General features: G+C 37.5%; 1 protein-coding gene across 8 annotated transcripts in view; it reads left to right on the forward strand.

Moving 5' to 3' along the window:
- LOC129744574 (heterogeneous nuclear ribonucleoprotein L) overlaps positions 1-15,976 on the forward strand; it is a 528,701-nt gene that overhangs the window by 1,015 nt on the left and 511,710 nt on the right. For 7 of the 8 annotated variants that reach the window (XM_055737162.1, XM_055737163.1, XM_055737161.1 and 4 more), the window contains exon 2: positions 93-712. In XM_055737162.1, coding sequence (XP_055593137.1) covers positions 602-712 — 111 coding nt within the window. In that variant the 5' untranslated portion in view covers positions 93-601. Of the gene's footprint in view, positions 1-77; positions 713-15,976 lie in introns of those variants that run through there. The other variant, XM_055737167.1, reaches the window with a different exon arrangement.

The following is a 15,976-nucleotide window of genomic DNA, read 5'->3' on the forward strand; positions in this document are numbered from 1 at the left end:
ACTCAGATCCGAGAAAAAAGAAAAACCATAATATTATCTCCGTGTGTCTGCTAACTAGTAAAATTATCATTTTTGTCATCACTTTATGGTAGAGAGCAGAAAAGTCAGTCAAGTTTAGAGCCATCAACATAAAAACAACCCAAGTAGCGAAAGAAGAGGGCAGCAAAAATATATACAGCAGCAAACAAGCGAGCATACTGAAGTATAGCGAAAACACCGCAAGAAAAATAAAGATTCACGCATGTGAAGGAGGAAAGTGAATACTATCAGCAAGAAGAAGAAAAAGTTGCAAGAAAGCGAAAATCAAGAGTGAAAACAACCCGAGTGCAGCAAAGCGAAGATTTTTAGCAGCAATCAAGAAAATCTCAGAATCACAGGGGTCATCATAACACCCGTAGATTCCGAAAAGGGTTCCCCCAATCGTCAAGTGAGAGCATCCAGTGTTTTATCGCGAATCCGGTTATCCATCGTCGTCGTCGGTCGTCCTCCTCGATACTACAAATCCGCGGGGTAGTATCCATATATCCGCGACGCGAAGTGCCAAGAGAAGAGTGCGTAAATCTTGTGTCCCCGAAAATCCAAAATAAAAACAGCCCTCCCAATGATCATGGCGTTCAATGGAAACGGCGCTGGCGGTGGCCAGGATGGGCCGCACAACAAGCGCCTCTGCACCGGGCAGGAGATGATCGAGACCGTTCCGCTCAATAGTCGGGTATGTATACCTTATCGAAATTGCTCCTCTGTTTTTGCTGGATGTTCTCTGTTTTTGTTTGGTTTGCACATGGTGCTTTGAATTTTGTTTATCCATAGACCTGTTCAATATTTGCGTTGAAATTGGTTTCCCATTACTTAAGTTCCTTTGTTTGGCTCTTAGGATTGTTAGTAAAACATTTTGCTGAAATTTTGGTAAAAGTTACCGAATTTTCTCGTGTTTAAAAAATGGAAAGCTATTTTAACTTTGAAATAAAAACTTTAAAAATCTTCGAAGGAATCTAAAATTTAAAATCAAGATCTAAATGAAAATCTGAATTCGGAATTCTAAAACCTTTTTCTGAATTTTGAAATCAGATTTTGGTTTAATTTGGAATTGGACATTTGAAATCTGTATCAGAAATATGAACCTAAAATTTGGCATCTGAATATGATTTCCGAAACAAAAATCTGGAATCTGCAATCTCAATATAAAATCAGAATAGGAAATAAAAATTTGGAATCTCTACCTATTATTTTAATCTGAAATCAAAATTATAATCTCAAATCTTAAGTCTGACTTTGAAATTTGAGTCTAAATCCTAGAATCAGAATCAAATTGAATTTCGAATATGAAATTTAATCCTGAAAACTGGAATCTGAATTCTAAACATGATTCTGAAATTTCAAATCTAAACTCTCAATCTGGAATTTTTAATCTACATTTAAAATCTGAATCTGAAATCTAAAATTTCAAGCTTAAAATCTGGATGAAAAAATTCAAATCTGATTCTGAAACCATAAATTTGATCCTCAAAGCTGAAATTGTTTTTTAAATTTCTGTTTTTAGCAGATCTGTGGAAATTTATTATTGAAGAAGGAATGCAAGAATTGAAAATTACCTATAAATGGATAGATAGATAAGAAGAAATTATAGGTGTTAAACTGAGCGACACTATACTGGGACCCGGCAACAGTTAACTATGCCGGGAAGCTGAAATTCAAATCAATACTTTTCTTTAAAAAAAACTAAAATCTGATTCTAGAATCTCAATCAAAAATTTAATTCTTTTTAAAATCCCTGAAAAAAAAGAAGAAAAAAAAATGATTCGAAAATCTGCAATCTAACCTATAAATCCTTAATCTGAACCTGAAATCCGAAATCTTAGATCTAAAATTTCATTTTGGAAACTGGAATCTGAATCTGGAAACTGAACTCTGGATTCCTGTAAACTTAAATCTGAAAACTGAATCTAGATTCTGAATCTGAATTCGAAATCTTGAATCGGCATTTGAAATGCAAAATCCAAGAATAAGAATAATAATCTGGAATTTACAGCTGTATTATGAAATATATACCATAAAACTGGAATTGAATCTGCCTAAAATGTCATGTTGAAAACTGGAATCTTAATCTGGAAACTAAATTCCGGATTCTGTAAACCTAAATCTGAAAACTGAATCTAGATTCTGAATCTAAAATCTGAATTTCAAGTCTTGAATCGGCATTTGAAATGCGAAATTCTAAAATGAGACATAAAAGATTGAATCTGAATAAATTTATAAAGAAAATCTTAATTTGAAATCCAAAATCCTCTATCTAAATATGAAGCCTTAATCTGAATTTGAAATCTGAGACCTTTAGTTTCATTTTGGTAACTGGATTCTGAATCTGTAAACTTAAATCTGGAAACTGAATCTAGATTCTGAATCTGAATTCGAAATCTTGAATCGGCATTTGAAATGCAAAATTCCAGAAAAAGATATACAATTTTGAATCTGAAATTTACAGCTGTATTATGAAAATATAAATCATAAAACTGGAATTGAATCTGCCTATGTAACTTTTATAAATTATTTAAAATTTAAAGAAGTCTGAAACTGAAATCCATAATATTTTATCTAAATATAAAGCAAAAATCTGAAAAAATGGTTCTTCAATGAAATTTTTTGATTCTCATTTTTTTGTCTTTATTTTAGAGACTTTCAGCCTTTGGCTGGTTCGTCTCTGTTAATTTTTTTTTACTATAATACATTTCTTGTTGTTTGCCCAAGCAAATCAACATCTTTTCAAATTATATTTTGTTACATACTCTATTTAATTCCGCTTGTAAATCACACGTTCTTGCCTTTTTATTGATTTATTTTTCGAAAAATTACCCAATACGAAGGAAATGTAGGAAAATTCGCATCTATTGGTTTTGAATTGTTTTGAAATATTTCTTTACACTATTCATTAATGCATCATAAATTAAATACCTCATGTGTAAAGAGCATCTTTCGATATTTGAAAGTCAATTTGTTGTATGCTTTTGGGTGACCTCTACAAATTTGTCCGTTAATATTGTTTTCTTTGTTTTTTTTTTTAAATTAAATATTGCTCCTTATGGACTTTAAGAACAATTGAAGAGTCCGGAATCCGGAACTCAGCAAATATTTTTGTTGGTATAATTCTCGACAATTTTGTTATACGTTCCATATGGATGATCGTATAAAACTTACAAAAACAGCAGTTATCTAATTAAGTGGAGGCAATATAATACATAAGACTGGCCCAAATTTGTATGGGATGATTTTTACAACATTTTTTTCAACGCGGCACCCCCTAGATTGTTGGTACATTTACGTGAAAAAAAAAATCACTTTTTGAAAGTTTCAGATCATTTGGCAGAAGCACGAGCTGGCACAATAAGGACTTGAAATTTGTATGGAAATTTTCGGCAAAATGTATGAAAAATCGACAAACTTTCACTTTTTGTGTTCTAAAATATGTTTCCAGTATGCTAGAAAGTTCAGAATTTCAGGAATTGTAGTTCAAACAATGACAAACAAGTTTGTGGAAGATTGTGACGCGATACGAGTTGACTGTGATGAGTTATCCGTAATTCAATGTGTGATTTTTTTGCAGTTCTTTGATATTTCGTCAACGGTGTATGGGATATTAATCGCACTAATATGTCGATTTTTCATACATTTTGCCGAAAATCTCCATACAAATTTCTAGTCTTGCGCCAGCTCGTTCTTCTGTCAAATGACCTGCAACCTTCAGAAAGTCATTTGTTCACCTAATAAGGCACCAACCTGAGGGGTGCCGTGTGGAATATAAGGATTTTTTTTGTTATGGGCTAGTCTAAAAATACATACATATTATAAACTTCTGGCTTTAGCTTATTTCTCATTTGAAGCCCGCGCGGGTGAACAAATTGAGCGAAATCGTATTCAGAATCTACAAACATGGTGAACTGTTTAACGTATCCGATTTAAACCGACTTCAAATAACCTTTTTTACGATCTTTTACTTTTTTGGTAGGAATTGCGATTCACAGTAACGTTGGTCAACTATCATTTCTAAGTGATTTTATGTTTGATGGAAAATTTCAATACATCCAGTGCCGTTCCAAGCAAGATTGTTCTATGTGAAAAAACGCACTAACGAGAAAAACGGGTATTGAAATATCAGCTACATTTCCAACTTTTCTCTCAAACTAAAAATTTACCGACAGTTTTTTTTTCAGAACGCATACGCATACCTATGCTAGTTCTACGAAAAACTGTTACACGGCTACAATTTTTCTATCATTCTAAAAACTCGTATAGTTTATTTTTTCCCAAAAAATGCATTCCTCTTTGTTTATAAAAATGTATAGTTGAGTATGGATCCTGTAAGTAGAGCCTACCGAAAACTGTTTTTTGAAATTTTTTCTGAATAAAACACTCAAGGCTCTTCGCATCTTGATGAAAGTTTCGTGTAAGTTCAGAACAAAGTATACTTGTTTGTGTTTTCATTTGAAAGTTGACACTAGAAGAGACCATTTCCAGCAAAAAAGTGTAACTGAACCAAAAGTCACATGGGACAGTTTTGCTTGGAACGGCAGTCCAGTCGCTGAAAAATGTTTCGTTTTTTTTATAGCTTATTGCTTTAAGTTTGGACAAACAGATTTGCTTCCGATATTGTTCCAAAAACATTGCTATCAAATGTGTCTTTAAAATTGTATTTTACAGAATAAAAATGTACCTGTCTACCTACAAAAAATAATTTGATTTGAAAAGGTCTGTAGCAAAACGAGAAACCATCGGTAAAATAGGTGATGAATTACTGCAATTGTTTTTTACAAAAAAAAATATAAAAGGTTCCGTACAGCCTTTGAATAGAAGTAGAATTTCAGGGTAAGTTCTATCTGGTTTCATGCAGTACAAATCTCATTAGCAGTTTGGTTTGCAAGCAACGCTTTAGATAAGAAATTATAATGAGAACTATAATAAAGACAAAAAAAAATCAACAATTTCGTAAAACCACACTGAATTGAATAGTATATGTCTATTAACATGTATATCATTGATGAAAAAATCGTCGTCCCACAACTATTCTTATTTCATGGCAATACGGCAAACGTTGAAGGCCCATTTCCCAAAAATTTCCAACAATTTGTTGAAATTATGTATCAAATGATTGTTTTGCAATATTTCTTCAAACCTGCCTCAGAATAAATCAGTTACTCGTATAAAATCGTGCTTTTCGTTTTTTAACATAACTACAAATTTTTACACTTTTTAATATGAATTCCTTTAAAGAACTCCCCTTAAAATGCTATACAAAACTAAGATTTCCTGCCAAAACAAATACGCAAGTGTGATCAAGTCTTTTTAAAAAGATTGATCTGTAGTGCATTTAGGGATAGGTTGAGTTTTGGTCTTGTTGTTTAAAACCTTATAGAACTGTTTTTATTCCGATTCCCTCGCCATGATGTAAATTCCGCGGTGAAAATCGGTGAAATCGGATTAAAACAGTTTAAGGAGGTTTTTAACAACAGGACCAGTTAGATTTTCATCTTTCAACCATTCCTCCTTGATTTCACCATGTTATACACACTGGTTGTGTCGCGTTTTTGAGTTATTGACGAAATAAGATTTTTTTTCACGTCCATATTCACGAGAAGTGCAAACCAGGCTTAAATAATAAACAAACTTCGGAAGCTGATTTGATATCAGGTCGACTGACTAATCGTAAAATACGATTATTTTATACTGAATGGGTACTCCCCTTTTCTTTGACGCCCCTCCTGTGTACTAAAATTATCAGAACATGTAAATGTAAGCACTAAACAAACTAAAACAAATTTTGGTAATTCGTTTTCAACAAAAGATGCGCATTATAATTATCTAAAATGTTGCTGAGTAAATGATTTTGATAAAATATCATCATGAAAATATGTCGAGATTAAACTGATTTTTACAGGACCACCCAATGGAAACAAGTTGTCATAAACTTTCAGTTCAAGAGATAGATTAGTGGTGTCTTCGACAAATTTAAATGAATTATTATTTTCTACAATACTGTAGAATAATATAAGCCTCTATCTAAAGGGCGAGACGGTCAAAATTTGGTCAAGGGAAAACGCGTGTAAATCGGTGAAATCGTTTATTTAACAAATAAAACTAAATTTCTTTTTTAAGTTTAATTAGTATAAAATTCAGGAAAAATATTCAGTTAGGCTTCCGCTTTTCCTAATCCGAATTGCTGGGCCTTACGCTTATAAACCCCTGCCATCAGATTTTGTACAGCCACCTTGTCCACCTTCTTTGCCGCAGAAAGCCAGTTTGCCTTGAACTGCTGCTCGTCCTTAGCAGTTTTTTTTGGTCTTCTTTAGGTTCCGCTTGACAATAGCCCAGTATTTCTCAATTGGGCGGAGCTCTGGTGTGTTGGGAGGGTTCTTGTCCTTGGGAACCACCTGCACGTTGTTGGCGGCGTACCACTCCATGGCCTTTTTACCGTAATGGCAAGATGCTAAATCCGGCCAAAACAGTACGGAACAACGTGTTTCTTCAGGAAAGGCAGCAGACATTTATTCATACACTCTTTCACGTAAATTTCTTGGTTGACAGTCCCGGAAGCTATGAAAATGCTGCTTTTCAAGCCACAGATACATATGACTTCACAGCAAAAAAAGTATTGTTATATTACATCAAATACCTGCACATAACTTGAGTCGCAAATGTTACGTATTATTACATCGCCCTGATGTATCCGGCTGTTTGAAATCATTGTTTGCCTTTTTATACCGCTCAGGCAAGTGGCCAAAATTTCCTAAAAATGAAAAATAATGGAATTATATTTCAAGCCTTTGCTTTGCTTACATTTTTATTTGTTTTTGGTAGTACTTACAAGCCAAACAAATACAGCTGAGGTCCGTAATCTGTTTTTTACTTTTTAAAATGAATAAAATTTGAACGTCAACTGAGGAAAACATTGACTACTTGATGCGATATCACATAGAAAGTTGTGATATTACACTACACGACGTATTCGCATTGTGTACATCGTTTAGATGTATTATTGCGACAGAAATCACTAAAACTACATCATCTCCAGAAATTACATCGTCCATCGTTACATTATTTTTTGCTGTGTTGCCAAGCCAGATATTTCTTCGCGAACTTTGACAGTTTCATGTGCTTGAAAATATCTGCTACCTTTTCCCTTCCTTTCGCCGTATAAAACTCCTGTCCCGGAAGCTGCTTGTAGTCGGCTTTGACGTAGGTTTCGTCGTCCATTACCACGCAGTCAAACTTCGTCAGCATCGTCGTGTACAGCCTCCGCGATCGCGCTTTGGCCGTCGAATTTTGTTTATCATCGCGATTTGGAGTCACTACCTTCTTCTTCTTGTAAGTCGATAGTCCGGCTCGTTTTATGGCTCGATGCACGGTTGTAGACGATACACCCAGCTTATTTGCGGCATCTCGAAGAGAGAGGTTAGAGTTTCGCTTGAAACTACCGGCAACTCTCTTTGTCGTCTCAGCGGTTTCCGGTTTTCGATTTTCCCCCGATCCAGACTTCCTGGCTGTCAACAAACGTTCCCCAAACACTTTACATTGGTAACGGTTGATTTGGCAACTTTTAGCGAATTTGTCAGCTTTGCTTGCGAGTAGCTCGGATTTTCGCGATACGCTGCTCTTCTTCCTTGGTCGGCATTTAGACAACTGAAGAGTGAATTCCAAAATCAAAATAGGAGCAACATTCTACACACACACATACACACACACACACACACACACACACACACACACACACACACACACACACACACACACACACACACACACACACACACACACACACACACACACACTCTTACTCTCTCTCTCTCTCTCTCTCTCTCTCTCTCTCTCTCTCTCTCTCTCTCTCTCTCTCTCTCACACACACACACACACACACACACACACACACACACACACACACACACACAATTCAAAATGAGGGGTGTTCAGGTTTTTTTAATGCAAAATTGAAAGAAATACGTCAAGTTGATGAAACTATTTTCGGATCTCAGAAATCTTATGATAATAATAATTGTTTCGCGCTGAATTTCATTTCTGGACCACTGTGCACCGGAGGCATTCGTCTCTAATTCCGTTACCAACGCAAATTTTCCGCGCTTTTCAAAACTCAAAATCACTATGGCTGAAGCGGAAAAGCCATTTATCCTTTAATTGCTTCACATCTAAATCAATGATAAGAAGGTCATAATAGCAGTTGAAAACATAATATTGTGGTCTGATAGACCAAACGAGAACATTGTCCAAAACTCGGAGAAAGTATAATTTAAATCGGAAACATTCGGGGAATTTTAAAGCTGTAACACGTTATCAATCTTTTATTCAACATTTAACACTAAACATACCGACACTTTGTATATACCTATTCATACCGCGAGCGGTCAAATGACGGCAAACACCGTTTTCACTAAAACTCCCTTGTTTCTCAACCGATTTCTACCAAATTTATAGTTTTGAAAAGCTTATAATTCGACTCAAATATGTTTCTCAGACAATTTTCAGCTACAATCAATAACTTTAAAGTTATTTACAGTTTTATGAAATGAATTTGCGGCTTTATCGGTGAGGGTTAAAGAGTTGAAATGAAAGACGGATAGAAGATCAGAAGAAAATTCTAAGGTGGTGAAAAGAGCGAAGAGCATTTGAAATAGAAGCTTGACCACATACTAAATTCTTTGTCCCACACCAATTAACTGTATTGAAGAAGTAGTACCCAATAGAGAAGGCACTACGTTTTTCGATACAGTTAATTATGGATGGTTCGACCGCCATGTGAGTGTGCACATGTGCCGAACGGACAAAAAATTTAGCATGTGGTTGCTCTGTTAAGTCTTCTATTGTGCGATATCGTTCCATCGATGGCTAGGTAGATTTCTTATTTTCGTTTTGTGCGGATGTTCCAACTGGATTGAGTTGTCGCATACGGTCAACGGTCAGAAATCTTGGCCTAACTATTTTCGATTATCGGAACGATGTTTTGTAATTGATTTTTATAGCCGAATTATTTTTTTTTTTTTTATTATTTAAGAGGAGAAATCACCGTGAATTTGTTTTATGAAATGAAATTGCACATATGGAATTTTTTTTAAAAAAATTTCTAAGATCATGGCCACAAAAAATGTAAAAAAGTTGTGTAAAACCCGTACTTTTCAATCAATCAACTGCCAAAGCTGTTCCTGTTACAGTAAAAAATTTTGAAAAGGTGAATTGAAAAGTAGACGCAATTTGTCACATTTTGGCATCTTTAGATTTTTAAAATACTTAATACATAATTTTTGACGGCTTTTCAAAGGTAGTTGTTTTGCGAACTTTTTATGAATCTGGATTTTCTGAGACCATCCCTACACCCAAATTCAGCTTTGCACTGGATTTTGAGTCGGTTAACGTAAAGTTTAGGCAATAAAACTATATGCAAAAGAAAGCAAATTTCATGCCGGTTCTAGTGATGTAACTGCATTGGCGGTGCACAACCTTTTTCCTGAAGCATGTTTTTTAATAAAATTTTTCTTGTACTGTAAATAACTTTAAAGTTATTGATTATAGCTGAAAATTGTCTGAGAAACATATTTGAGTCGAGTTATAAGCTTTTCAAAACTATAAATTTGGTAGAAATCGGTTGAGAAACAAGCGAGTTTTAGCGAAAACGGTGTTTGCCGTCATTTGACCGCTCGCGGTATGAATAGGTATACCACATACGTTATTCGAAAACCGTAACACTTGAAAAAAATTTAAAAACGCAAAAATACTTGCATTTCAAAAACAAAAATAGTCCTGTCGTTAAATTTGCGAAAAAACAATTATATAAGGCGTAATCATCGTTTAAAGTTCAAAAACCGTCATTTGACCGCCTCCGGTACGTTTAGTGTTAAGTAAAAAATTGAACCAGTCTAATACGATTATTATACAATAATTTGTATAGATTCAACTGTTGGAAGGTAATGCTACTTTACTGGAAAATTTTATGCAATTTTACAAGTATATCAAAATGGTGTTTTGTTCATGTGAGCTTTTATAAACTTGTGCTGCATTTGTGCAACCTTTTGAAATTTGAATTCTATCTTGCTGTTTGCGTACGACAAAAATTGAAAGAACCTAGGTATGTTTATCTGAAAATCATTCTTCTTGCCAGTTCCTCCCCCGCATCCACGCACACACACAAAAGAATCGCTGTCTCTCTGCAAGACACTCTTCAGAAGCAGCAAAAACATGCCATTTTCCAAACATTACGAAAATGGCGTAAGGAAGATAGCAAAAAAAGTGATGTGAAGCCCAATGTAAGCAAGTCACCCCGAGAATCTTGCTGCTGTACTTGCCCAAACAAATTGGTTCCACCACCCACCCACCACAACGGACTGGTTGAGTATCAAAATGGGATTTCACTGTATTGGTGCCGGGTTTCCCGGAAAAGTGGGAAAACTGGTTTTCATTCAAGAATACTCGAGCGCCCGTTCTCGAGTGGGCATCGATTTCTTCTTACAGGGCTGTGTTAACGGACTAAGAGAAAACATGGCGAAAAGGGAAGGAAAGGGACGTTTTACGGAAAAGAAGGAATAAAAACCGGATACGTCCGTTTTTCTTCTTATGGAGTAGCCCACCGAGCTCTCGTGTAAGGGATTTTCTTGGGCCAAGTTGTTATTTTGCTTTGTTCGGGCTCGGATGTGTGTACACATATTATCCCATTGAGTCCTGTTGCTGTCTGTTCTGTTCTGTTCTGTTCTGTTCTGTCCTGTCCCGTCCCGATTGATTGCCTTCTGTTTGGGTGCCCTTTGGTGGTATTCGTGGAAGCCACACTGTGTCACATTTGGAGGAAAACATGCGAGGGTGGTGAAAATGGCTCCGGGGATTGGATTGGGAAGGTTGATTTGGAAAAAGAGCGTAGAAATGTCAGAAAGTGGGTGGTAGCTGTGTGTCAGGGATGCCAGCAGGCGTCCCCGTATTTTGGGTGCTTCACTTCTGGTATAACGTATCAGCAGGGCATAAGGATAGTTTGTTGATAATTTTTCTTTGATATAAGCTTTTCCTCTAATTTCTCCAGAACATTTTTGTCGTTGTAGTAGCTCGATAACTGAAAAAGGATATCGTAAATTACGGTCTAACGGCATGTCCTCAAAACCTTAAAACGTGGAACGTGCTTCCAGAGCACTCCCTCGATTAGCAAATTTCCTCAGTAAGAACGCTCCTCAAACGTCGATTATGTAAAATGAGCAGCAACAGCACTCGAGAGGTAGCAAAAGTGGCTTCCCCCTTCTCCATCCAACAGAGGATGCATATTTTTGCGTTCCTTCATTCTTCGTGTATCGCCTATAAAATGCACCTGACTGCTCTTCCGTTGGCCTTTGGATTTAATGGATGTCTAGGCTGCTGACACAAAAGGGCCTATCCTGGTTCAACGTTTATTAAAAACACTGTCTGTCAAATAACTTAGAATCATTTTCGTAAGGAAAATAAAATGGAGGTGCACCCTCTTCCAATACTGAAAAAATCAACCTTTCCAAGCTTACATAACAATGAAAATTGTCTGAAAAAAAAGAACTCTCAACACACTTCCTTCATGCTTTCAGGAAAGGATTGGATGCGTCAGCCAGGGTTCTATCAATACCGATTTTCTCCCTCTTCATCCCTCCGAAGCGACTGACTGCTGCTGAAAAACTTGTTTGCTGTTACTGCTGGTGGAAGGTGTTGACAGATCTGCTTTCCTGCTTTCCTGCTTTCCAGTTGTCACTGGAGAATGAATGATGATGTTTGTTAAAGTCGGTGACCTACGGGATTCTGTCGAACTCAGAATTATTGAATCTGTTTGGGCAAATGTCGTTTAATTTGATACCAGTTTGATTTGGCAGTTATTCTTTTATATACTTCTGATAAAAGGGATGAATCATTCTTAAGGATGAAAATCCCGGAAACAAGTACTTTAGGAAAAGTACTATAAAGATTCGTTAGAGAAGGTGTACGCCCGTGGAAGCCACTTAGATGTTGCTCCCGGCATATCACTCCATAGCTTTTTTTTATTGGCGTCAAGATGTCTCACTCGGTCAAAATAGAACGAAAAACGAACTGGTATTTCACACAATGCCTTATTATATGAATTTTTGATTTTATAAAAGAGTTCCAAAGATTTGAAATGCTAACTTTGTCATTAAAAGTTCGTTTATTTGGCCTTCTTGAAGCATTCTGGTTAGAGCATACTTTGGTCATTGTAAACTCAAATCTCCTGAATCTTGTTATTTTGAATCATACCTAGATAATTTTTTTCATACATATACTACATTTCATTAAATACATTACATATACTGTTTCTGAACTGTGGCGTATGGAGTCAACCGAATTTTACGAATTTCAACTAGATAAAGTTCTGTATTTTTTCAACCCAATGTAGAAAATCCCAATGGGGAATGGCTTTATGCCATATTACATTCTGGGACTGGGATTCGATCTCATGACTGCCGAATCATCTATTCCAGGGGCGGTGGCAATTTTCCAATTTGTTTGGATAACGTGCCTTTAATAAGCCTATACCTTTTCTGATACCTGGATCATTTAGTCAAAATATAACGAAAAAATTAATGGTGATTCACACAAATTCATTCATAAATTGACGTTAGACTTTTATAAAATGTACTTCCAAAGATTTCTCAATCATAAGAAAACCCACCAGCATCGGTTTGTTCGATATCAAACCAAACAATAGGCGGAAAAGGTGCGAATATTAAATGCGAAACTTTCTCGTTGAAACCATTTACTAACTTGGCTAGCGGCAAGCAACGAGCTTCTCTGTATTGAATGACTAAGGGAGAAGACCACAAACAATAAGTGTCTGCCTCTAGCAGCTTACCCATATTGATTTTCGTTGTTGTGCTTTCTTATCCGCTCGAGGAGTAATCGCAGTACAGGATCCCCTGCTCCATTATTCGGGTTCTAATTCCGCAAGACTTTTTGCGGAATACCTTTTTCCCTCTTGACGGGTGAGTTACTGGTGAATTTTGTTTTTCCCCTGTTTTTCGAATCGATAAGAAGTTATGATGGTGCGTTAGCAAATCAAGGAGAAATTTTCGTGGTCGATATCCCTGGGGAATATTGGCGCACGTAGATCATATTAGGAGAGATTTGTTTTTGGCTGCTGAGGGAGAAATGTATTTTTACGGACACAGGATGGAGAAATTGATTTATTAGCCAAGTGAAATTCATACTTTAGGGTCCTCTTCTAATAATTATTACTTAGATAAGTTTTGTAGAAAGTAGAGATTTCTACAGATAGAATCTAGAATAAGTTTGTTTAATGACACAGAGAACAGCATTGTTGATGCCTATGTAAATGTCTAAATAATTGCATATTTGAAGTTAGGATCAACAAACTTTTCAAACTCAGCTCTAAAATCCTGTGTAGTTCCAATTTCCATTATAAATACCTTAGGGTACAATTGCCACGTTTACTACAAATGCGTGTGTCACTGTTCGTTGATGTCATCAATCGCTTCAATGCAACGACGATCGACGTAACTCGTATTTACAGTTATATAACTGCATTTACTCGGTGAGATCTCCTCAAGAGGTGTTTGTTTCTCCTTAACAACGTGAACGTTTCGACTCCCACCGGACTTTCTTTCAAAAACTCTGGCTTTGACTCAACGGTCTTTCAAAACCTTCCGTGATTATGAAGACCTCCTAGTGGATTTCTTGATATACGATCTCTCAATGGCTTAATTTCGGCGACCTTCAAGTAACTCCGACTCAATTACCTTCTATGGGTTGGTTCTTGGACTGACAACCATCCAATAGATCATTCCCGACTCAAGCACTTAACATTGATTACCAATCCGACGAACTCCACCAGGCCTTCTGACAATTTTCCATCATGTCAGGTCAATAGTTCTGACCCGGCAACCTTTCAGTGGCTCCAGTTCGACGACCTTGTTTGGCTTTGGCTTATGTAAACAGACCAGAGCCAATGAAAAGTTGTTGGAGCAAAGCCTTCGGAATGTCATTGGACAAGGAAGCATTAGAAGGTCGTTGAACCGGAACCATTGGGAGGTCGTCGGACTGGAGTCAGGTAGAAGACGATCCGGAGCCAGCATCTCGGTCTCAGTCAAGATTCAAGATTCGCCGCCACGAGCTTCTGGGTCTGCCTCTCCTTCGATGCCCTTCTGTATTCCATTCGAACGTCTCTTTGAAATCTCGTTCACATCTTTTCGCAGCGTATTTCTAATCCATCTCCACTTGCGTTCTTAAATTCCAATTCCAACGCCTTTGGCTGACACCAGCGATATAGTTCCACGTTTCAGATCCAATTGCCAGGCCACCAAGTTTTGCACCTGTACAGCAATACGGATTTTACGTTTGAGTTTACGATTTGAATTTTCGTTTCTAGATAGATCTGGCGTAAGTCGCATTTCTGATCCAGGTTTCGATGTCTTTCTTTCTACCACCTTCAGGCGTACTCTGGCTACTAAGATACTGAAAGCACTCCACTTTCTCAACTTGTTGCCAAGCTACCATGAAACAGGAGAGGTTTTCTATGTTGACCTCCATCGACTTGGTCACGACTTTGAGACCTGCTGCCTTGAAACTTTCAGTGAGGTCGTCGAGTTAACTTTGCACATTTGGTCAAGGTCGTTTAATTGCTCCTTCGTTGAAGGTTTCCACGGAAATCTTCGGTTTGGCCTACAGTCGATCGATCCAGGCAGAATCTCATCCATTACGATGAGAAAAAGTAGCGATGATAAAGTACATCCAATACTCCAGCAGTTACCGAGATTAGATCGGGAAGACATCTATTGAGCTGCTCAGTCTTTCAGCGGCATTCTAGTATAAGACCTTGCGCCACTAAGGTGGCGAGAAATGTCATAATGTAATCGGATATCTCCATTGGCGATGGCTCTTCCTCCCTCTTCGGCTAGAGAGCACTCCCTTCAGCACTCAGTAATTCAGCGCTGGTCATGTCTTACTACTTGTTGAAATGTCAAGGAGATTACCCTGGCATCTTCATATTACAGACCGCTACTATCATTTCCAATAGGTCCTTAAAGTTCAGTACTTTTGAGTCAATGAATCAGTAGAAGGTCTTGGCTTTATATAACTTGTAAGACCCTGAACTGTCTTGGCAATAACGTTCTTCAAAGCTACTAACTGTGACGTCTTCGTTATCGAGCTACCATTTCCATCACTTCTGAAGCTTCGCAACAATATGCTAAATCACACTCTTGTTAAAGTGAGTACTAATGCAGAGTTTTTTTTAGTTGGTAACCACAGGTGGTAAATCCCGGTTTACGGATTGTATTCCAAGGCACGGCGAGCCACCGCGTCCCCGCAGTTTGCTACTCTGGGTCCATGGGTACAATGAGAAGACTCATGATATACTCCGTGTATACCCCCTACTCCCTAAACTCCAGGCCGCAGACCTGGTTCCCACCTCGAACTGTTTAGTACACTATGCTTCAATAGTGGGAGGCCTATTCGCGCTAATGCACTCCAAGGCAATACTCATTAACGAGACCACTTTCAGCAAAAGCTATCATCCTTACGACTCGACGCCTGAACTTTCCTCTCACGACTTGAGAACCGACATCTCCTCGCAATGACTCGAGATTCCCACACAAACCTCTCCTCTTCGCGACTTGAGGCCTGATCTCTCCTCTAACGACTTGAGATCCGACTTGCATCGACGCGAGGTTTACCTCTCCTCTGCACGATTTAAGGCCCGATCTCTCCTCTAACGACTTGAAATCTGACCTCTTCTAGTAATGACTCGAGGTGACCACTTGTGCCCCTCCTCTTGTTGATAAGGGGCCTGATCCCTTCTCTTACGACTCGAGACCCGGCCCCTTATCATAAAGACTTGGGGTTGACCACACAAACCTCTCCGCCTGAAGGTTTGAGGCCTGACCTCTCCTCTAACGACTCGAGGCACGGCCTCTTATCTTCAGGGTTCGAGGTTTGCCACCTTGCCCGTCGTGTG

The sequence above is a fragment of the Uranotaenia lowii genome, chromosome 2, assembly GCF_029784155.1.
Source record: "Uranotaenia lowii strain MFRU-FL chromosome 2, ASM2978415v1, whole genome shotgun sequence".
Taxonomy (NCBI): Eukaryota; Metazoa; Arthropoda; class Insecta; order Diptera; family Culicidae; genus Uranotaenia; species Uranotaenia lowii.